This window comes from Salvia hispanica, chromosome 6, assembly GCF_029641045.1.
Source record: "Salvia hispanica isolate PSC_SH4W2 chromosome 6, Shi_PSC_v1, whole genome shotgun sequence".
Taxonomy (NCBI): Eukaryota; Viridiplantae; Streptophyta; class Magnoliopsida; order Lamiales; family Lamiaceae; genus Salvia; species Salvia hispanica.
The window spans coordinates 33844901-33868698 of NC_142697.1; the positions used below are offsets into that span (position 1 = coordinate 33844901).

The 23798-nt window shown below is 37.7% G+C and overlaps 1 protein-coding gene, 2 long non-coding RNA genes and 1 pseudogene across 4 annotated transcripts; 2 read left to right on the forward strand and 2 right to left on the reverse strand.

Annotated features, from left to right (window-relative positions):
* Positions 1-1363: 1363 nt before the first annotated feature.
* LOC125193069 (uncharacterized) lies at positions 1364-8257 on the reverse strand. The gene is made up of 4 exons (XM_089061171.1): positions 7312-8257; positions 6389-6460; positions 3274-4224; positions 1364-2810 (listed from the first exon to the last, which is right to left on the reverse strand). The coding sequence occupies exons 1-4, from the start codon at positions 8234-8236 to the stop codon at positions 1456-1458; spliced, it is 3303 nt and encodes a 1100-aa protein (XP_088917297.1). The 5' UTR covers positions 8237-8257; the 3' UTR covers positions 1364-1455.
* On the forward strand, positions 8064-9327 carry LOC148923656 (uncharacterized). Of its 2 annotated transcripts, none has more exons than XR_016132799.1 (2): positions 8064-8205; positions 8787-9327. It is a non-coding gene; the product is annotated as an uncharacterized LOC148923656 (long non-coding RNA). The 2 variants fall into 2 exon arrangements; XR_016132798.1 differs by having other exon boundaries at positions 8078-8209.
* A 3892-nt stretch (positions 9328-13219) lies between these two features.
* On the forward strand, positions 13220-20351 carry LOC148923657 (uncharacterized). Its single transcript, XR_016132598.1, has 2 exons — positions 13220-14326; positions 19896-20351. It is a non-coding gene; the product is annotated as an uncharacterized LOC148923657 (long non-coding RNA).
* On the reverse strand, positions 15787-16452 carry LOC148923658 (secreted RxLR effector protein 161 pseudogene; annotated as a pseudogene).
* Positions 20352-23798: the final 3447 nt, after the last annotated feature.

Here is a 23798-nt window from a genome sequence, read left to right on the forward strand (position 1 = left end):
TTATATAATGCCAATAAAATGTGTATATTTTCGAATTATGTGTATTTAGTACAATTATCAATGAGACCATTTTAACCTTAATGCCTATTCAGTGTTCTTAATATAGACACATTTGTCACACTCGTTGATTTTAAACCCATTTGATAACATTACATTATCAAATTTCAAGTGTCATTGTAACGGTGCTTGCTTCAATCCATAGAGGGACTTCACCAGTTTGCATACCTTCTTCTCTTGTCCAGGTACTACAAACTCTTCGGGTTGTTCCATATAGATTTCGTCCTCTAGTTCACCATTTAGAAACGCAGTCTTTTAACATTCATTTGATGAATCTCAAGATTGTGCAATGCAGCAATCGCGAGAAGCACTCGGATAGATGTAATCCTCGTTACAGGTGAATAAGTGTCGAAGAAGTCATGTCCTTCCTTTTGTTTAAAACCCTTTACAACCGGTCGGGCTTTATACTTATTCACTGTTCAATCAGCCTTAAATTTTCTTTTAAGCACTCATTTGCACCCTAAAGGTTTTGCACATTCGGGCAAATCAACCAACACCCAAGTAACCAGTCAGGCTTTATACTTATTCACTGTTCCATCGGCCTCAAATTTTGTTTTAAGCACTCATTTGCACCCTAAAGGTTTTGCACCGAACCAACACCCATGTGTGATTTAGCAAAATTGAATCAATTTCGCTTTGAACAGCTTCTCTCCAATGTAGTCAGGACCAAATGTTTTTGATGTTCTGACCCTACTACCACGTCTTAGTACTGCATCACTTCAGCACGCGGCTCGCGGCGGGGCGGGCGGCGGTAGCGCGCGTGTGTGCGCGCGTGTGGGCTTTACAACCCATCTTAGTCCACTATAATTATTACATGTAATAATCCTTCTTATTAAATACTGGTTTAATAAGGTTGTAACCATAATTAACTCTCATAATTATTCGCTAAGCTTCTCTCACAGCTCATTAAGTTTACAATTTTGCACAACTTTAATCCATTATTTCTCACTCACCGGGAATCGCATTTGAGAAAATGAATATACAACGGTCATCTACTCCGAACATAGATCGACTCTATATCATTTAATTTCACAAAATTAAATGTCTCGTTGAAATTATAATTGGTCAAAGTCCATTGACCGGCATAGATTCCAACATTGTTATCGTGTCATGTTGACCCGAAGTGGTTCGTGTTGTTAATGGGTTCGTATCGTGTTCATGTCTGAGGGTAGCGGGCCGTGTTCGTGTTCGTGTTTAGAGTTTTTTAACGGGTCGTGTTCGTGTTTGTTGTTACCGTATCGTGTCGTTATCGTGTCGACACGATAACGACACAACAAGCACAATTTGCCAACCCTACACTCATGGATAAGGAAGCAATGGATTGTAGAACACAACTTAGAAAGTTCAGCATAACATGCAAACAAATGTGACAAAACACAATAGCCATTATTCAAATTCTTATCTTCTTCTTTGTGGTGCTCGGCTTCTCATCTTTATCATGTAAAATCTGTAGATCCATTCCAACAACCATTTAGGCCTTCCATACCCAAGAGTCAGACCACCCACAATCAGACCGATTGCGAATCCACATCCATATCCGGAAACAACCGCCTGCCAACCGAATCCGTCTAGAATACCATAATCATCATCATGATCTTCTTCTTGCAGCATGACAGGAGGCGAAGGCTCTTCACATTTTCGTGTTAATGGAAATCCACACAGTCCAAAATTCCCAGCATATGATGTATTTTCAAACGTGGAAAACTGGCCATTGGATTGAGGTATCTTCCCTGAAAGATTATTCATGGAAAGGTTTATCACAGCAAGAAATGTGAGCTTTGTAAGCTCTGTTGGAATTTCCCCTTCCAATCGGTTTGAAGACAGGTCCAACGACTCGAGTTCTGCCACGTTTCCAAGAGATGCAGGTATACCTCCTGTGAGGCAGTTGTGAGACAGATTCAAATATATCAAGAAATTCAAATTTCCTATGGAGTTTGGGATACTGCCTGAAAATCTGTTGGATGACATGTCGATTGTTGTGAAGGTAGTCAAAAGATTCTCGTATTCTAGATCTGAACCTTTCACTGTTAATGTCAATGAATATCTATAAAATGAAACCCGTTCTTGATCTACTGGATGATTCTCTTGTACATCCATCATCCCTTTGAAATTCCTCAGATATCTTTGGGGCAGATTGCCAATGAATGCATTATGAGATATATCAAAAACTTGAAGCTTGGGGAATGGAAGCCTGGTTTTGGAAATGAGAGAAGAAATGGTACCACTAAAGTTGTTGGATCTCAATATGAGGACGCGAAGATCAGTGAAATTTCCGGTCCAAACTGGAAAGGTGTCTTGTATTCTGTTGTTTCCAATATCAAGAACCTGCAGACTTTGACAATTTGAAAGGGATTGGGGTAATGCTCCTTCCAACTTATTACCATTGAAATCGAGTAATTCAAGCATACATCCTTTTCGAAATATAGGTGGGATGAATCCTCTGATGCTGCAGTTGGATGCTGTGAAGGTGACAAGAGAAACAGACAAATTTCCAAAGGAAGCTGGAAGGACACCATTCATCATCGGATTGTTACTAATATCCAAGTAGCTTAAATTTGGGCAGTTTGATAAAGAAGAAAGAAATCCCAATTCTTGATTGGGAGATTCTGCTCCGGTCAGATTATTTTTACTGAGGACAAGGAATACCAGCTGGCTTAGATTACCGAAGTTGGGAATGGAACCCGTGAATGAGTTACTGCTCAAGTCAATAAAGGAAACCCGAGAAGCATTGGTGATAGAGGTTGGAATTTCACCTGTCAATGTGAGTCTGTTAATTAGAAACATACCTATATACTTATTCAAAAGTAAGATCCAGGCATTGTACTGAAGAGAGGTCAAAATTAATAACAAAATTTTATAAAAAAAGCTGAAATTTTATGGGAGAAGTAAACTTAAAGATTCAAAATTATATTAGACCAATTGTAAGAGACAGATAAGTCAGATTATTTTATTCTGAAATCAAAGTAAGTTATCAAATCATATTTATCAAGCCGTTATCATAAAGAGACAGATAAGTCTAGTAAGTTTTCCAATTTGTTGTGAGACACATTGAAGTACTCAAGAAGCTCGAGGTGTTGCAGTGACTTAGGTATGAATCCAGAAAGACTGTTGTTATGCAAAAACAGCGTTTCTAAACTTATAATATCTCCCAAGGAATCAAAAATGCTTCCATCAAAATTGTTATCATTAAAAAATCAATCGAGCTAGGAATATTACCTGAAAATTGATTATACGAGAGGTCTAATATGTCTATTTCCTTCAAATCTCCAATAAGTGGTGGAAGCTCACCACTCAATTGGTTTGATTGCAACTCTAGATACACCAAATCCTTAAGACTCCAGAAGCTCAAAGGTATTGCCGAGTTCATCTTGTTCATCGCAAAGGAGATGCTTCTTAGGGTTTGAATTTCACCTAGGCATCCCGGGATCGAGCCAGTGAACAGATTCGCACTCATATTCAAGTCCCCCAGCATCCGGAGCTGACAGAGATCATTTGTGATTTTCCCCTCAAGTTGATTTTCTCCAAGCCTCAATACTTGGAGGTTTTCCAAGTTTCGAATAGTGGTTGGGATGGATCCGGTGAGTTTATTACCAGACAACTGCAAATTCAGCAAACTAGTTAAGTTTCCAATCTCAGAGGGAATGCCACCTCTAATGTCAGAGTATGTAGCCCTAATAACTTCAAGCGAATTCGAGAAGTTCCCGATCGAAGGAGGGAGAACTCCGGCCATTTCATAATTGAATGAAATTTCTAAGAATTTCAAAACGGGGCAGTTTGTTAGGGAAGATAGGAGTTCATTCGCTCCGGTGAGATTATTTTCCCAGAGGGCGAGCCTTTCGAGGTAGTGTAGGTTGGAGAAGGCGGGAACAGAGCCGGTGAATGAGTTTCTGTTGAGTTGCAAGCTAGTGAGCATGGTGGCATTGTTGATGGAGCTTGGGATTGTGCCGCTGAGTCGGTTTAAGAATAGAGTAAGATCCTCGAGATTGGGAAGTGTAGCCCCCATGTCTGGTGGGAGTGTTCCAGAAAAGAGATTTTGTTGAAGTTGTAATGCTTTCAATGTTGAGATGTTGAATATGGAAGATGGGATGGAGCCATTTAAATGGTCATTGAAGGCAACATGCAAACGCTCAAGGTTTGCTAGTTTACCTAGCTCTTCTGGCAGTTCACCTGCCATACAAATTTAGAACAACGATTTGGAAATATTACATAGAGTAATGATACAAAGTATGAATTAAAATAATAAAAAAACTGCACATAATATACACACACTACACAACAAACACTATGCACACACACTGCATACAAACATACACTACACATACTATACACTCACTGTGCACATTATAAAAAAAAAAATACTCAACACATTGCACACTCTACACACACGCTATACACAAAAGAAACACACTACATACTCTATATGTAAAATACACACATTCCACACAAATTACACACACTACGCACACTGCACATTAAATACACACACTGCGCCTACATCATTCACAAACTGAAATTTTAAATTTGGCTCGGTTTTACAGTTTTTCGGTTTGGTTCAGTTTAAACACTAGGCAAATTCAGTTTTTCAATTCAATTCAAATCGGATTGGAAAAAAAATCTAAAAACTAAAAAAAAAAAAATGGATGCTTGAAATGTGTGTAATTTGTTAAGTGTGTGAAATGTGTGTGGTATGTAGTATGTGAAATGTGTGTAGTGTGCGTAATGTGTGTGGTGTGTGAAAATATGTGTAGTGTGTGAAATGTGTGTAGTGTCTGTAGGTGTCAAAATGTGTGTAGTGTGTGAAAAGTATATAGTGTGTGAAATTTGTGTATTGTGCGAACTGTGTAGTGTTTGAAATGTGAAATGTCTGTAGTGTGTGTACTGTGTGAAATATTTGTATAATGTGTGTAGCGTGTGAAATATTTGTAGAGTGCATGTAGTGTGTAAAGTGCGTCTAGACTGTAGTACTATATTCAGAAAATGGATGCTACATTCCACTAACTCAATCCACACACATTTTAATATAAAATCAATATAAAAAAGTAAGACTCACCTTCCACTAACTTTTTCTACCACTTTCTTTTACAAAATCAAAAATTTCTTAAAACTTGAGGAAATGAGACATTTATTAATGCACGGAGGGAGTAATAGACTTTTGGATTCGAGCAAAAAATGTCTAAGTTGGTTCCTAGTTACAAGTAAAAATTGTCTAGATTAACTAGCTAATCTCGACACGACTATCAATTTTAAATTGAAATGCTTTTACACACGAGTCAAAACCGTCAACAGAAAAAATGAAAATACTCCGTGCAACGAGCCTAAATTTTCAATGAAGAAAAATGAAAAGCTCCATGATACTCCTAAATACGATTATAAACTATTCATCAAATTGAAGACTATTTCGAGTTACGTACTCCCTCCGTCCACAAAAAATAGACAAAGTTATGAATGACACGATTTTAATGTATAGTTGGTAAAGTAAGAGAGAGATATGAAAAAGTAATAGAGGGATGGAAAAGGTAATGGAATGAGTGTTAGTGGATTGTGGGGTCCACATTCAGAATGATGTGTATGGTTAGTATTGGTTGAAAATTTCCCATTTTTAGAGCATTCACAATAGGTAGGACTAACCAATAGCTTTGCACTAGGACAAACCAAAAACACCTCCTGCCACATCACTAGGACTAACCACAGTACAATAATTACCTAGCACTAGGACTAGCCGACGCCCTAGCCAATAAAACAAATTCACAGATTCGCAAATACATAGTAAAAATTCAACACGAATACGGACGGAAGAGAAACTCGTTAATACAACAACGAGACGTATATATAGAGTTTTAAAAAAATTTAGAAAAAAACGTTAGGATCGCTCACCAATCGCGTGTCCACAATAGCAGACGAGCGATCGGCTAACGCCCTCCCCTGACGGATGACCGCTCGTCCTACTCGCTCGTCCGTCGCCAGCTCACCGACTCCAATAGTGGACGAGCGCGACGGACGAGCCGTTAGTCGGTCGCTCGTCCATCTGTTCGTTCGCTATTGCGGATGCTCTTAGACTTGGTACAAAGTTGGTGGATACCCCTAAATGGCAAAAACAGTCTATTTTTTTTGGATGGAGGGAGTAAAAATATTTCTGATACTTAACTTGAGGATATGAATAGATTTAATTAATGAAATTATAGATATATATTCGTATCATATTTTTAGAGATATCTAGTACGATTAGAACTATGTTTTCCCTATATAAAGAGTATGAAAATATTTCTGATACTTAACTTGAGGATATGAATAGATTTAATTAATGAAATTTGTAATGCGACAGAAAACATACCTTCCAGCTGATTTAAAGAGAGTCCTAGAGTTTTGAGGTATGTAAGATTTCCGATTTCCTTTGGTATGGGACCTATATTTTAAGTCCACACATATATCAAGACTTTATAAGGTTTACGTACAGAAGATGAAAATAATCAATTAAACACAGAATTTAATTAGCTATATATACAACTTTCAATCAAATATTAGGGTCATATATAAGATACAGTTAATGAATTCGAGCAAAAAACTATATGAGGTCTTTATGTTAAAAAGACACACCTAAATTACCGTGTATTATATATGAACTCATAAGCAAATTATAACCCAATCATTAATTTATCAATTATGAACTATTCATCAAAGGATGTGTTAAAATGACAACCACTCTTAAAATAACACTATACCACCATTTCTAGCCAATCATTTGTACACGTGGACGAATAATCAGCTGTCATGTGGAAATCATAAAAAAATCGCAAGGGTAAATTTACACGGACGGCAACATCCAATACTCTAGACTGCAATATCCAATACTCTAGACTGCAAGGTGACGCGGCCTGCAATATCCAATACGCTAGACTGCAATCTATAGATTGTTGTAGATTGCTGTCTAGCGTTTATACTATTGCAGTCTAGCATGATGTCACATTGTCATTTTAAGAGTGTTGTTATTTTAACGCACCCCCATAATAAATTGCAGAAATATAGAATTCTAAAAATCTTATTTTTATCATAGCTTATTCAAATTAATCTTAATAAAGATAGATTAATGAATTAGGTATAATTAGGTTAAAGCTCTAACATATCATTAATCAATTATCATATTATTAACATTACTAGGTGTTCAAATAAATCCAAGTATAAAATGAAACATCAATTTCAAAGCATTTAATATATTACTAAAAAATATGACATGTGCCGACAAGAAGACAGCCATACCTGTTAACCGGTTGGTCGAGAATGATATAACCTTGAGCTTGCTCAAACTCCCAATTTCAATTGGTACACTGCCACTTAACTCATTACTACTTAACCAAATCTCTTCCAGCTCTTTGCATTTTCCAATATTTGGTGGAATCCTCCCTAACAACTGGTTGTTATCCATTATAATTCTTTTGAGTTTTGGATTTTCATTACCACACATATCATTTGGTATCTCACCACTTAAACCATTAAGTTTCATATTCAAATACACCAAAGAAGAAATATTGAAGATGCCACGAGGCAAAGTGCCCATGAACATATTCCCTCTCAAATTCAACCATTCTAGTGAAGAAAAATTGGCAATCTCTTTCGGAACATATCCTTCAAGAAAATTGTTTCCGAGCTCCAAAGTTAGCAAAGTGGAAGCATTGAACAAAGAAGGAGGGATTGTCCCAAAGAAGGAGTTGTTATTGAGACGGACATGTTGGAGTTGAGATAAAGATCCTAACCACGGCGGGATTTCTCCGGTGAGGTTGTTAAATCCCGCGTTTATCGTCCTCAAACGACGTAGTTTGGAGAGGTGGGAGGGTATGGGGCCGGTGAAGTTGTTGGAGCTGATGTCGAGGGATCGGAGAAACATTAGGTTTCCGAGATGCGGAGGGAGGGTTCCGTGGAGGGCGAAGCCGGAGATGTTGAGGGCGGTGACACGTTGGTGGCGGGGCCCGCATGAGACACCGGTCCATTCGCAGATGGAGGTGTTGGTGGACCAGTTGTTGAGGGAATTAGGGTTTTGTGTGAGGGAATTTCTGAAGATAATTAGGGATTGTTGATCAGTGGAGTAGTTGGGAGTTGTTTGGGTTGAGGAGAGGGTCAAGGAATTTAGAATGAAAAGTGCAAGGGAAAGAGAAAGTAAGTAAGTCTCCATTCTAATTCTTTTCATTGATGAATGATTAGATTGTGTATGTTTGAAAAGTGAGTGATTTTTTTGTTGATATTTATGAATATTTGGTAGTGTGTGTACATGCAAAGAGAAAGTAAGTCCCCCTCTAGTCCCCACTAAATGTTCCACATTCGACTGACGAAGGTTTAAAGAAATTGTTTAACTCTGTTAGTAAAAGTGGGTATAAAAAGTTAATGAAAATGAGTCTTACTTTTATATATTTTGTATTAGTTTTTTCATAATAAAATATGAGTTAAAATGAAATAGTAAAATAAAAGGTCTATTATCAGAAAACAGTAAAAATGAAATAAGACATTTATTGGGACCATCCAAATAAGAAAATATGTGATATTTAATATAGATTGAAGGGAGAGGGATATGATGTTAATGGAAAGGTAGATGACAAAACAAGTTGACCGTGAGGACCACGTCGACGTTTTTAGTTATAATTCCTTGCTCATCGGTGGAAAATTAAATGCATATTTATTTGTCATGCATTTACTATTTTTCAAATTAGACCTTTTTTTATCCATCTCTTAATTAATTGCAGTTATCGGCGTCGAGAGTGGACGATGGGAACGCAGAAAATTAAGACTTAACTCATTTAAGTCAATCAATTGATTTTCCTCTGCATACTTTAATTCTACGTACACATTAAAAGTAAGATGGCGTAGTGGACATGTAAGTATTGTTTTTGGACCAAAACACACTCAGCCACAAGTTTAGTTCTTGGATTTTCATTTATAACTGTCGCATATTTTTTTATCCATCAAAATTATCTACTCCCTCCGTCCTACAATGAATCACTCATATTGTGTACACAGATTTAAAAATGTAAAGAATAGTGGAATGAAAAAGTTAGTGGAATACGAGGTCAACTTTTTTATATTGCTTTTATATTAAAATGTGAGTGATGTGAGTTAGTGCAATATGAGATCTACTTACCATTTATGGTAAAAATGAAGTATGACTCTTATTGGGGGACGGACCAAAATAACAAAGTGTGACTCTTATTGCGGGACGGAGGGAATACTATTTTCGATGTTCTAGAATGTTTATCACTTGTTTCATTTTCTGTTCTTCTAACAAAATTTGTCACGTTTTACATTTACCAATTTTGGTAGTGGGACGACCCTACATCCCACCCACTAACTCATTCCTACTCATAGTTTATATATAAACTAATATAGTACTCCATAAAAGTAGAATCTATATTCCACTAAATGTTTCAACTCAGTTTTTATTATATTTCTTAAAACTCATGCTGGATCAAAATTGACAAATTTTGTTGGACGATCATAAAGAATCACAAATTAGGACACAAAAACAAGCGCGCGTTTCTAAGTTGAGGATAATTTATTATAATTATATTTTTTAGGACACTTTTACTTTTGGCCAGAACACCAACAATAAAGGCACTTTATAAAACATTGATATAATAAAAAATATAAATTAATATTATTAATAGCGTTAAAATATCCTTAGCCATTTTTTTATTGCACTAATTATTACCGTAACACGTACAACCTCTGATTAAAATAAACTACAGTAACACTCAGAGTCTCAGACTATGTCCAAGAAAATGCAATTCATTACTATCCGGAATATAATGATTATTAGATGTGAATCTAGACTAGAAATTCGTACTAATTATCTGAAAAATCCGGTCAAATGATGACAAAAGGTTGATAGTTAAAAAAAAAAAATTGAGTCCGTCTTATCATAACCTTTTAGTCATCAGATCGCCAACCAAGAATTCTCTTTTTATCTTGAGCTTCACCACTGTAAAATTTTGACCTTTCATGGAAAGTGTATGACTTAATAAGGTCATGCTATCCTCGTCCACATAGAGGTCAAGTGGCTGAAGGCTTAAGCGCCTACCAAATTTTAGTGCAAAAGCCTCTATTTTGGTCACACTCAACTAAAATTAAAAATGAGTTTAATCGGTAGATAGTTCACATGTGAATCGATCTGTTGTTCACATGCGAATCGACCGGTTCATCCGGTTCAAAATGGCTCTTTATATAGATCATTGGTTTATTAATGCAAGCTAGAATTAACCAAGCACGGTTTGTAGCTAAACCATATGTCCTGGCGGCCGCGGTCCAGTTATTAAATACTTCATCCGTCCCACCCTAATTGACACATTTTGTTTTTTGGAATGTCGCACTTTAATGACATATTTTTAAATATAGAAACATCACCCTCGATTTCTAATTTTTCTCATTCTTACTTTATCTTCTGTCAACATAACTAACAAAATAACACTGTGTTAAATCTCATGTCAAAAGGGAAATATTCCACTTAGGACGGGACAAAGGGCATAATTGTTTTTATGGTATAGGTTAAAAAAATCACATGCAAATTATGCAATTGGCCGGCAAGATATTAGAAAATCACATGGAAGGCGTCGTAGTCGTTTTCAATTGATTGGAACAAATTCGTGCATACATACAACTTGATAATGGAGTCAATCATAACATATTTTAAATATTGCATTTAATAAGTTGACTTAAGTCCACCTTTCGTTAGGTCAATTTATTCTGTATTTTACTGTTTCCCTTAATTTTATTTTGTAGATATTTGTGAATTCTCGATTATATCCAGGAGTTAGAAGTGGAAGAAGGGAGTTACAATGCATGAAAATATTTTATGGAGTAATTTTTATTTGTTTGAAAAATGTTTATTAAAGGTGGAAGAAGGGAGTCTATGATGTACTATCAAATTAGTTAAGGTTGGCATCTGAAAATGATTTTCACAGTATTCATATGGCGTGTAAAACCTTCCTACAAACACTGAACAACCTAAAACTAAATTTAGAAAATTCCAAAAAATTAATAAAATCATAATAATACTCACAAATTGACGTTTTCTCCTTTTAAACGAACTCGGTTGGCCAAACTAGAGCTTGATTTCTAGGGCAGTTTGGAAAATCATCTGCGAAATTTACGGAATTCTAACTTGAATTTTAGCGGAAAACTGCATTTAGTGAAATATGAAATACTAATATTTAGGTCCATGAAGTAACTCGAACAAAATTTAAGTCATCATATTGTCTTTAGCAAAAATATCCCCTGCATAATTAAATTCTACATGTGCAAGCACAATTTTTGGACCCAAACACACTCATCCACAAGTTAAGTGGCCCATTCTATTGAGAATACAACTGTATTGTTAGACCAAAACAAAATACGCCAGAAATATTACTTGAAAGAGACTACATTAAATAGCCGGAAGTTTCGGGTATTTATATGCAAATAAATAGAGAAGTGGAAAAATTTGTGGACTAATATTAATTTAGCTATTTTTATATACATAAGAGTTTGCAAAGTTTAGTGTATTTATATAAATTAAAGAAATTGAAAATTTGTAGACTAATATTTTAGTTATTTTTATATACATAAGAGTTTGCTTTATGTTTGTTGGAGTTACCATTCGTCGTGATTTTTTGGCTAAGCACCTAGCTAGTTAACACTAATAACAAATATTCTTGTAAGAAAATTCATAACTACATTGGTAGTTTTTCTATTGATGCTAATTGAGAATAGAAAGTTCAACTAATAGAACAACCACCAACAGCTAGCCCATGTGTGGAAAAGTATTTGAAAGTGAAATAACAATATTAAATTATATACTAGGGCAGTATTCTATTAAAAATGGCTAGATGAGACTATTTTGTGGACGAATGGAGTAATAAAGTGTGGATGGAGTAAGATTAGTGGAATGTGGGCCTACTATCATTTATGGAAATAGTGAACGGTGAGAGTAATAAAATGTGGATGGAATAAAATTAATGGAATGTTGGCCTATTATCATTTATGGAAATAGTGAACGGAGGGAGTAATAAAGTGTGGATGGAATAAGATTAGTGGAATGTGGGCATATTATCATTTATGGAAATAGTGAACTTAGATTCCAAATGTGAGACGGAAGGAGTATTTGGTGGAAATGGATTGCTCACATCTTTAAAAGGTATTATACGTAGGGAGGATTGTCCACTCATTTATATGCCCTCTGTACATGAAATGTTCTCCACATTTTGACTCGACGGGTTCTAATAAATGTGATGAAAATGAGTGGAAAAAGTTAGTGGATTGTGGGTTCCACATTTATATATTAGTTTTATAATAAAATGTGAGTGTAATGAGTTAATGAATAGTGAGCTTCATTTATGCAAAATGGAAAAAGAAAAAAATAGAATATATTTCGCGAACGGAACTAAATGACAAAAGTAGACAACATTTCATGTACGGAAGGGTGTAAGAGTTAGGATTACCATTTTACTGATGCGGACAAGAAGATGTTGTTGTACGACCCCATAACGTGTAAGGCTTGAATGATTATTAGGCTTTCACGCTTGCAAGTTTGCAATAAAAAAAACTTGTTACTAACATGAATATGTTCTAATACTATGTTAAAAATAGAACACCTATTCCCTTAAATATCTTATAAGAAGGACGAGTTATCTGCTCAATTATAAAAGAGTTCAATTACTATTATGTTTGTGTGACAAAAATGAGTTTCACTAATATACTTCTTTCGTCCTAATTAAGTTGGGTCATATTCTTTTTGTTATGTTCTAACTAAATTGAGTTATATTTTCTTTTTTGACAAAATATAAAATATTCAATCATTCTTACTTTATTCCATCACCCACTTTACTCTCTCTTTATCCTTTCTACTTTATTCCTCTCTCTTACTTTTCAACATAATTTCTTAATCTCCGTGCTCAAAAATTGTGACTCAACTTTGTTGGGACGGGGGTAGATTTTTTTATGTATGAAGCTTGCCTAACTATTTACATGACTCAGTTATTTTAGCTGGTTTTCGAATACATTAATTAGGCAAGAAAAAATATACTACTGTTTAATAATTGAATGGGCATATATAATTACAAATACGTCCAGCATATACTACTCTTGAGTGATAGAAAGTCTATATAAAGGGAGGTAAGTGATAACAAGATTCACCAACACTTGCTCAATTGCTCTTTCCTTCCTCTGCTATGGCTATCACAAAAAATTACTTCTTCCTATCTGCAATATTCACACTTATATTTTTGTTCACATCTCTGGATTTCACTGGTTAGTTTTATTTCTCTTTTCAATATTATTTAAATTTATCTTTAATTAATGTACAATTAATGTTCATTCTCAGTCATATAGTTGAGATAAACTTTTTTAATATAGATTATTCTACCATTGATCAATCTTGCTTGATCATCTAACTTAATTACATTCCATCATGACTATATGTAGAGCGATACATCCCTTAAAATTAAATATTTTGGTTGATTTTTTAATTGGTACACAACTTTTAACTTGCAATTTAACTCAAACTTTTAAAATTTTAAGAAAGATGTTGGATTCAAAGATTTTACACCTTCCGTGCTTAATATGAGTCTCATTTTAATAAGACACGAGTTTTAAGAAATGTAATAGAAAATGGGTTGAAAAGGGGTGTAAAATGTGGGTCCTACTTTTATACTCTCTCCGTCTCATAGAAATCGACCATATTTCTTTTTTCGTACTTCCCATACAAATAGTCGATATCCATTTATCGTAACTTTTTTCTCTTTCTCTTTTACTTTATCATTTATGGATCCCGCCATCCACTTCACAATTTCAACTAATTTTTCTTTTTCTCTCATACTTTACCAATTATGCATTAAAACCCGTGTCCATAACAAATGACTTATTTCTGTGTGAATGAGGGAGTATTAGTATATAATAATATGTGAGTGGAAATAAAATAATGGAATGCTAGGTACACAATAAAAAATGTGAAAATGGGACGAGTAATTTGGGACGGACAAAAATAAAAAACTAGAACTAATATTGTGAGACAGAGGGAGTATGTTCTTTTAAACTCATACTTAAACGTAAATATGCGGGTTAATTTAAATTGAACATATTTCTTATCCATCTGAGTGGCGCTTCATTGTCAATTCGAACCCCTTGACGAGTTTCGGGTACTCGATGCAGCTACTCAAATCGGGGTATGCTACGGATGGAACGGCGCGGGTCTACTGTTGGGGAAAATCGCAGCGGAAATTGCAAATTAAATAAATCTACAAAAGAATCTATTTAGGTGATTATGTGGGTCGATTCAATTTTATGCTTGAACATGTAGAAACATATAATTGCGCAATTAATCACATAATTTAAATTAAATTATGTTATTGAATACTTACAACAATGATTCTCCAAAGAATCGAAGTGGCTTGCTACTTCTCCACGAGTAGATCTTGAAGCTTGATTGTGAATGCAAGACCAAAGATCTTCTAACCTATGACCCTTAACTCTATAGATCTAAATTCCTTGTGGGAGGAATCTCTTAGAAATTATAAGAATCTTGAAGGAGAAGACAAGAAAGCCAAGTGTGGAGGCTAGGGTTTTGTGATAACATTTGTCTCATCTCCTTACATTCTTATTTATAGAGTTTATGATGGGCTAGGTTAGGGATCTATGGGGCTTGGATTGGGCCTCCCCTATTGGACCTTCTTTACTAAATAAATTATAACCCATAATTTAATATAAGGCCAACGGAATATTTCTTGTGCCACTATAGAAAAAATATTGACCGCCCATCCAATCCGTGATTACAAGCAATCCGGGTTAACCTCTTTAATATATTATTTCCCGTGTCTAAGAATTTCTATATCCATTAATTAATTTGTAGTCTGCTATAGACTTTAAATTAATTAATATCTTTATTTCCAAGAGTTTGTCTAGTACGAGATGTATATTAAAAATATACTTTTCCTTTTCTATTTATTCTTGGATTAAATCCAAACCGGCCGGGTTTCCGAATAATAGAACTTCTCTCGAACACCTCTTGGGGATATAGTCAAACCACGCAGGCACACGATTCAATGTAATAATAAAACTGGCACCATTCTAGTTATTAATTACTACTACCCAAGATATCAGAAATATTGGGTTACGAAAAACCCGCACCTATTGATAAGTCAAAGCAGCGTATGATTAAATAACGTGTGTCCTATATTATTACAAAGATTAGGAAATATTAAATCTCCAAGACATCGTCTTACAGTAGATAGCAACAAAGACGTGTCTATACTTTAGATCCATTCAATGCTATACCACACCAGTGTCACTAGTTATTCTCAAGGTAAAGACGACTTTCAGATGGACACTACAACCTTTCGCGATAGGTAGCCAAAGCCTATCTAGGTTGTGAAAAAGTTTTACTTCTACAAGGTACCGGTTGGGCCACCTACAGTGATGACCTGTTCCACTACCCTACCTTCAATGTAGAAGACTTAGACTGATTTTACTTTCCGGCGCTTTAATTATATAATTTAATATATAATTAAATACGGTCAATACCCATTAAAGTAAAATACACAGTGTGAAGAAAACATTTATTATTCTCATTAAATGAAGAGTGTTTACAATATACAAGCAATTTATCAAATTCAAAAACTCAAAAAATGCTTTTTAGTATATATGTTCCAACAATTTCCCACTTATACTCAAAACATGCTTTCGAGTATACTACTGTCAATTTTCTTCAATTTCTCCCACTTATAGAGAAAGCAGGTCTGAGTCTTTAATGCATCTAACACCTATCCCTTCCATATGACGATCGAACGTCCCACCCGAGAGGGCTTTCGTGAAAGGATCAGCAAGGTTGTTTTCTGTTGCAATCTTGACTACTTGTATGTCACCTCTCTGTACAATCTCCCGAATGATATGATACTTCCTCTCAATGTGTTTGCTTGCCTTATGGGATCGTGGTTCCTTTGAGTTTGCAACAACTCCAGAGTTATCACAATATACCGTGATGCTCTTGGGCAAACTCTGAATCACACCCAACTCCTTTAGAAAGTTCTTGAGCCATACAGCCTCTTTTGCAGCTTCAGAAGCAGCTACATACTCGGCTTCCATGGTCGAGTCCGCAATGCATTTCTGCTTTGCACTCTTCCATATAACGGCTCCACCTCCCAAGGTGAACACATAACCAGAAGTAGACTTCCTCGAATCACGATCGGATTGAAAATCTGAATCCGTGTACCCCATCGGACATAGATCAGATGCCTTGTAAACAAGAACATACTCTTTAGTCCTCTTCAGGTACTTGAGTATATTCTTTACTGCAGTCCAATGTCCTTGGCCAGGGTTCGACTGATACCTTGCCACCATGCCTACGGCAAAGCATATATCAGGTCGTGTACACAACATAGCATACATGAGACTTCCAACTGCCGAGGCATAGGGAACCTTCTTCATGTCCTCTATCTCTGTATGTGTCGTAGGACACATCTCCTTTGATAGATGAATTCCATGTCTGAAAAGAACAAAACCCTTCTTGGAATTTTCCATGCTAAAACGTTGTAGTACAGTATCGATGTAGGATTCTTGAGACAAGCACAACATTCTTTTCTTGCGATCTCTGATCACTTTGATTCCTAGAATGTGTCCCGCATCTCCCAAGTCCTTCATCTCAAACTGGGTAGACAACCAGTTTCTTACGGACGAAAACATCTTATTATTGTTTCCAATTAGTAAGATGTCATCCACGTAAAGTACCAAGAACACCACATTTGCACCTTCAACTTTCTTATATACGCAACTCTCTTCTGGGCACTGATCAAAACCAAATGATTTAACAGTTTTATCGAAGCACATGTTCCATGCTCTGGATGCTTGCTTGATTCCATAAATGGATCTTTTAAGCTTCCACACCATGTGCTCCTTGCCCTTAATTTCATAGCCCTCGGGTTGTTTCATGTAAATGGTTTCCTCAAGACTACCATGCAAGAAGGCGGTCTTGACATCCATTTGCCAAACTTCCCAGTCCATGTAGGCTGCGATGGATAGGAGAATCCGAATTGATTTAAGCATAGCGACGGGTGAGAAGGTCTCATCATAATCGATGCCTTCTCTTTCGGTATAACCCTTTGCCACTAATCTAGCTTTGAACAATTTAACTTTCCCATCCGGACCTCGTTTACGCTTGAATATCCACTTACTCCCAATGGCAATGCAGCCTTCGGGTAGATTTTCAAGGTCGTAAACGTCCTTATCCTCCATTGATTGTAATTCGGAATCCATTGCCTCAATCTAGTTGAGACTATCCAAATCATTTATTGCTTCTTTGTAGTTCCAGGGGTCAGGTTCCAGATGTCCGGAAGCTGAGTCTGAAGACTCTCCCAGACCAATCCACCTTTCCGGTTCTTTTGAAATCCTCCCACTACGACGAGGCTCTACAATCATAGGAGTAGAAGAAGTTGCATTACGTGGTGCAATATTTTCTTGTGGAGTTTTCTCTTGTGTAATTGGAACGTCATCATCTCTCATTTCTTCAAGAGTGATTACACTTCTGGGTTTTTTATTCTTAATATACTCCTCTTCCAAGAACTTTGCATTTGTGCTTACAAATACTTTGTTGTCTTGAGGACTATAGAATTCATAGCCTTTTGTTCCTTTGGCATATCCCACAAACAAACATACCTCTGTGCGAGAGTCCAATTTACTTGGATCTTTAAGTAGCACATGCGCCGAACAACCCCATATCTTGAGATGTTCTAGGTTGGGCTTACGCCCAGTCCACAACTCATGAGGTGTTTTGGGTGCTGACTTTGTAGGTAAGTTATTGTGGGTATAACACGCTGTTTCTAGTGCAAACCCCCAAAGGAATTTTGGCAACTGAGCATAACACATCATTGATCAAACCATTTCAAGAAATGTTCGATTTCTCCTTTCCGCAACTCCATTTTGTTGAGGAGTGCCAGGTGCAGTCAGTTGGGATTCAATCCCAGCTTCCGCTAAGTAGCCAAAAAATTCATCACTAAGGTACTCGCCTCCTCGATCAGATCGTAAGGCTTTTATAGTCTTACTATGATGCGTTTCTGCAAATGCCTTGAATAGTTTGAATTTTTCAAAAGATTCTGATTTGCGTTGCATCAAATAGACTTGGGCTAGTCTTGAATAATCATCAATAAAGGTGATGAAATATACATAGCCTCCCCTAGTTTGAATTTGGAATGGACCACACACATCCGAGTGAATGAGATCTAGTACTTTCTTGGCTCTATTTCCTTTGATCTTAAAGGATCTTTTGGTCATCTTGCCTTCCAAGCAGGATTCGCAAGTTGGAAAAGGGTCTAAGCTTAGTCCCTCAATTGAGCCAAGGCTCGCCAACTTTTGGATCCTTCTCGGATTGGCATGCCCAAGCCTTATATGCCATAAGTACATATCATTCATATCATGTGGTGAAGTCTTTCTCTTGCGAGAAACAGATATGTTATTCGACTCAACAATTTGATGCGTAGAGCGTATAGTATACAAGTTATTATCCATGATACCTTGACAGATAAAATAATCATATCTCCTTATAATGCAAGCATCATTGAAAGAAATAGAATATCCGTCAAAAACCAGTTTAGAAACAGAAATCAAGTTCCTTCTAAACGAAGGTATCAATAAAACATTGTTTAATACCAAAACTCTACTACTAGAAAAGCGAATATAAACAGCTCCCACTGCAATAGCTCCCACTCTAGTAGCATCCCCCAGATGGACAATTATCTCCCCTTCACTTAGTTTCCTTGAATCCTGCAACAAAGCGGGATCGAAACATACATGATCAGTTGCTCCCGTATCTACTACCCATTGATGGGTAGAAACAATTGCTAAGTAAGTTTCAAGAACATGAGCTTGGTGTTTACCTTGACCATGACCTTTACCCTTCTTGGGGCAATCAGGCTTCCAATGTCCCTTTTCACCACACTTGAAACACTTTCCAGTTTTTCTTGCTTTAACCTTCTTCTTGCCCTTCCTTGCCTTCAATCCCTTGGCAGCCTGCTCCGCCTTGCCATCCTTCCTAGGTCTAGTGACTTTGGAACTGGAGGCGCGGTCAACCAACATAGCTTGCTTAGCTTGGGCATAAATGCCTTCAGCGTTTTGAAGCTCAGTTAGAAGCTCAGCCAAGTTAAGGTCTTGCTTAATCATCTCATAGTTGACTTTAAACTGTTGAAAACTTGCCGGAAGACTTTGGAGTATTATGTCTACCTGAGAATCTGGATCAATCGATCCTCCCAAGACCTCAATTTGATTGAGATGGCGCATCATTTCAAGGACATGATCCCTGACTGGCGTGCCCTCCTTCATCGTCTTATTCATGAGACTCCTAATCGCTAGAGATCTAGCAGATCGACTCTGAGTCCCAAAAAGAGATCTAAGGTTCTCCATGATCTCATAAGCGGATTTGTAGGAATGATGCTGATGTTGAAGCACATTTGACATAGAAGCCAAAATATAGCACTTCGCCATCTCATTGGCCTTAATCCACTTATTGTACACGGCCTTATCTTCCGCGGAAGCATTATCAGCAGGTTTTGCAGGGCAATCGGTCTCAAGCACAAACTTATAATCATCAGCGATAAGGACAATGTCCAAATTACGTTTCCAGTCTACATAGTTAGGCCCCTCGAGTTTGTTTTCTTTCAAGATTACAGATAATGGATTGAGCGACATAATTGATATTGACTGAGAAAAATAAAAGGTATCCATCACACAACCATACATGATAAAGGAATGTAAAAACCATATGATAAGGCTAATTTCATGCATTGGTTATGTAGTGAAAAACATCACATTTCTGCTGGATCTAACAAGTTTTGTTAAGCCAGGTGTGTGTGTAGCGCTAGATCCAGGAGATGCTGGAGGAGGATATCTAGCGAGGAGCAGGAACGGAATCACGAGGAAAAGCTAGAGGAAGGAAGCCAAAAGCTGAGGGCAATCAAGTCAATCAATACCTCGCTGGGCCCCACCTCGAAGCTTATAAATAAAGGAGTGCGCAACAAGAATGGCAGATCGGTTACACTCCACACACAGTCACGCTCTTAGCACACACACTAGGGATATGGGAAATTTGGGGTGGTTTTCGTTTTCAGGAGTCTCGTATCAGTGCATCACCGTCCCTTGAGGGCGAAGAAACAATTGTTCTTTTAAAATTTCTGTTTGGTACTCAGTTCAGTCTCGAACTTCACGTTTGGAAGTCGAGCTTGTTGTTTTGTTGCTGAATCAGTTTATCCGTTCTATTTACATTTGATTTGCTTTGATGAAGTTAGATTTCGTGTTGATTATTATGATGCTTGCTATTTTGGTTTGTTTATTTGAGATGTTCTCTTGAATTTGTTGCTGAATATTTTAGGAGATTCGAGAATCGTGGTATTGAAGTTGTGTTCGGTTGGATTTTTGTTCTGATGCTTGGATCCGGAGTGGATTTAGCATCCGAAGTGTGGATCTGAACAGGGGAGGTGAAATTTGTGCATGAGATTATGGGGATTTTGTTCTGCTTGGTTTGCTTCGTCTAGCAGTTTAATTTCCGTCGTTGTTTAGTTTTCTGTTAAGATTATGCCTCCGATCTACATCTGAGTTTGTTTTTCTTGATCTCTGCATTTATTTGTGTTCGTTGAAGAAGATGAAGTCATTTTCAGTTGATGCTTTAGTTAGTTAGGCTGCAGATTCGATTCTGTCCGTACTTACCTTTTTCAGAGTTTGGTCCCCACTTGTTTTAATCTCCTTGGTCTAGAGATGTTCGTAGAAGTCCCAGATCTAGTAGTTGATTTGATTTAGTTCTTATACATAATTCATTTTTTGCCTAGATCTAGCAGTTAGCATAGCATACTTTATTTCCAAATTCACTTAGTTAAATTCCTCAACCCAAAATATGCGTGGCAGCAGCCAACCCAAAAATAGTTTCCAATTCTCTACGCATGTATTTTACGAGTCCATCTCTGTGGGATCGATCCCTACTTCCCTGTGCTAGTTTAGTATCTGTGGTTGAGGGTTTTGAAGGTTTGCTTGCGTACCAACGACCAGACTTCCAGTCTTGTGAGTCTCTAGACCTTGTGATCTAGTTGATTTACTGGATCTAGGAAGTGTGTAATTAGAAATTGATAGGATACAGCAAGCAAGAAAATCAACTCTTCAAATGGCGCCGTTGCCGGGGATGGATGGCGTAGTTTGTTTATGTGTTTAGAGATTTGGTGTAAATAGTTTTAATCTTTTGAATTTCGCTTTTGGCAGTTTATGAGCAAGGGCTCAAGGTCAGGAATCTGGAGCAACCCATCTTGGTCAAGGAACGTGCAGTTGAAGTGGCAAGTTAAGGAATCAACATCCGCCATAACTACCAGATCGGGGTTGTCAACTGTAGATCCATTTCCGTTTGAATCAGGGAGTGAAGAAGAGTGGAATTCATCGGGGAAAGAGGATTCACGGTCGTCGTCAGAAACTGAGCATTCGGAAAGGGAGGAAGAGGAGTCTGTAATGGCAAACTTAGTGGACCTAGACCCAGAGATTGGTTCGCTAACTGCACATCTCGACGGAGAGCCAGCTCATGCCATAGTGTCAAATCAACGTCAGCGGTCTATTGAGATCAAGACGAATGTGCTGGGCGTTTTACCTACATTCTCTGGACGGAGGAATGAGTGTCCTTATGAGTTTTTGAACGAGTTTAGTAAGCTATGTAGCATCCAGAAAAGGCCTAACGAAACTACCGAGGAGGACTATCGCCTGCGAGCGATTCCATTTGCATTGAAAGGAGAGGCAAACACTTGGTTGCTGAGGCTTCCACCTGACTCGATCACCACATGGAGGGATTTCAAATTGGAGTTCCTGGACTATTTCTTTCCGTCCAATAAGACAAACGCTTTGAAAAAAGAAATTCAAGAGTGTAAGCAGGACTACGATGAATCTTTAAGCCAATATTGGTCTCGGTTTAAAGGCCTGCTTGACGCTTGCCCAAATCACAGGATGACGGAGGCTGAAACATTTTATCTATTCTACGAAGGGGCAAATCCTGAGTCCAAGGACTTAATGAATTCCTCGAGCGGGGGGAATTTCACCAAGAATAAGGCAAGCGAGGCACGCGAGATTCTGGGAAGATTAATCGACGCGAAGAAGGCGTATGACTGCCCGCGTGCTATCATGAGGAGAAGCTCCGCGAACACAGTTAAGGAACGAGAAGGAGAAGAGGTTAGAGACAGAATAGATCGACTGGAGAAGGCACTGCTAAATGCCATTGAAAAGAAAAATACCCCTGGGTCGACTGATAAGGAAAAAAACCCAGGTCAAGAGGAACATCAGCTTCAATTTTACAATAATCCCTCACTCGATGGAGATTTCCAAGCTCAAGTGAATGCAATGGGGAATTGGAATCAAAGTAATCAAAATACCAACTGGAACCAGTGGAAGATTAAGGAGGCACCATGGAGGGACAATCCTTGTTTCAGATGGGCTGAAGGGAACCAACAACCACAGTCACAACACCCAGGTCCAGCGGAGAACCAGCAGACATGGCCCAGCCGGAATCAGGAAGGACCACAGCATAATTCTAACTGGGCAGGGAAGCAGCAAGAGGGGCTGAACAACTGGAATTTCCGTAACCAAGGGGATCAGCATAACTGGAACAACAGGAACCAGAGCAACCAAGGGAATTCTTATGTGCCACCGCATCAGAGGAACAATTCAGGAAACAATCAAAATTTCCAACAGAGTCACCCAGGTCCAGCAACCCAGTACAACAATAATCAAGGAGGTCAGGGAAATTTTCGCCAGAACCAGGTGGTTGGAACCAATCAAAATCAAGGATTTAATCCCAGTTCAATTCAAGGTTTCCGACCACAGCGGAATCTTGATGACATGGTGCATGATCTGGTAAATTCCCAACAACACATGCAGAATAACATGCAGGCTAACAATGACGTGGTGCACAAAATTCAAGATGCCCAGCAGGAGCAGAAGTCTGCCATGGACATGCTGGCAAAGCAGATGTCCCAGTTGGCCACGTCGCTGAACGAAATGCGGGGAAATGAAGGGAAATTGCCTGCCACTGTCAAACCACCAGACCGAGCAAATATTAGTCAAATTACCTTGAGATCGGGGAAAGGCTATGAAGGACCGAAGCAAGTGATAAACGAGGAGACACCCTCACAGATGAACGGAGAAAAGGGGAATCAGAAGTCTCGAGGAGATGATCCTGGACTCAGAGAAATTCCTATACAGGATGACCTCCAGGAGGGAGATTTAAGGGGATCTATGCCTCGACTAAGTGACCCATTTTTCCTTGATCCAGAACCTGAGTTGGAACTTAAAGAGGGAAGCAGGGAGACAGGTGCAGCCCCAGCAGGGAGTTCCACGAATGCAGTAAAGCGACCCAAACCATTCCCATATCGAGGAGAAGCCAAGAAAAAGAAAGATGATACTGAGGACCTTGTGGAAATATTTAGCAAGCTGGAGATAAACCTACCCTTCTTGCAGGCTCTGAAATTACCGACCTTCAGCAAGTTCATTAAGGAATTCATAGCTGGAAAAACCAAACCTGATGGGAAGATTGTCATAGGAGAAAATGTATCCGCCGTGATACAAAAGAGAAGGATGCCGTCAAAGTGTACAGACCCAGGTATGTTCACTCTCCCTATTTCTTTAGGTGACATTAAAATTGAGCATGCCATGTGTGATCTAGGTGCATCGATAAATGTCCTACCGCTGTCAATATATAAAAAATTGGTGGGAGTCAGTTTGGTTGA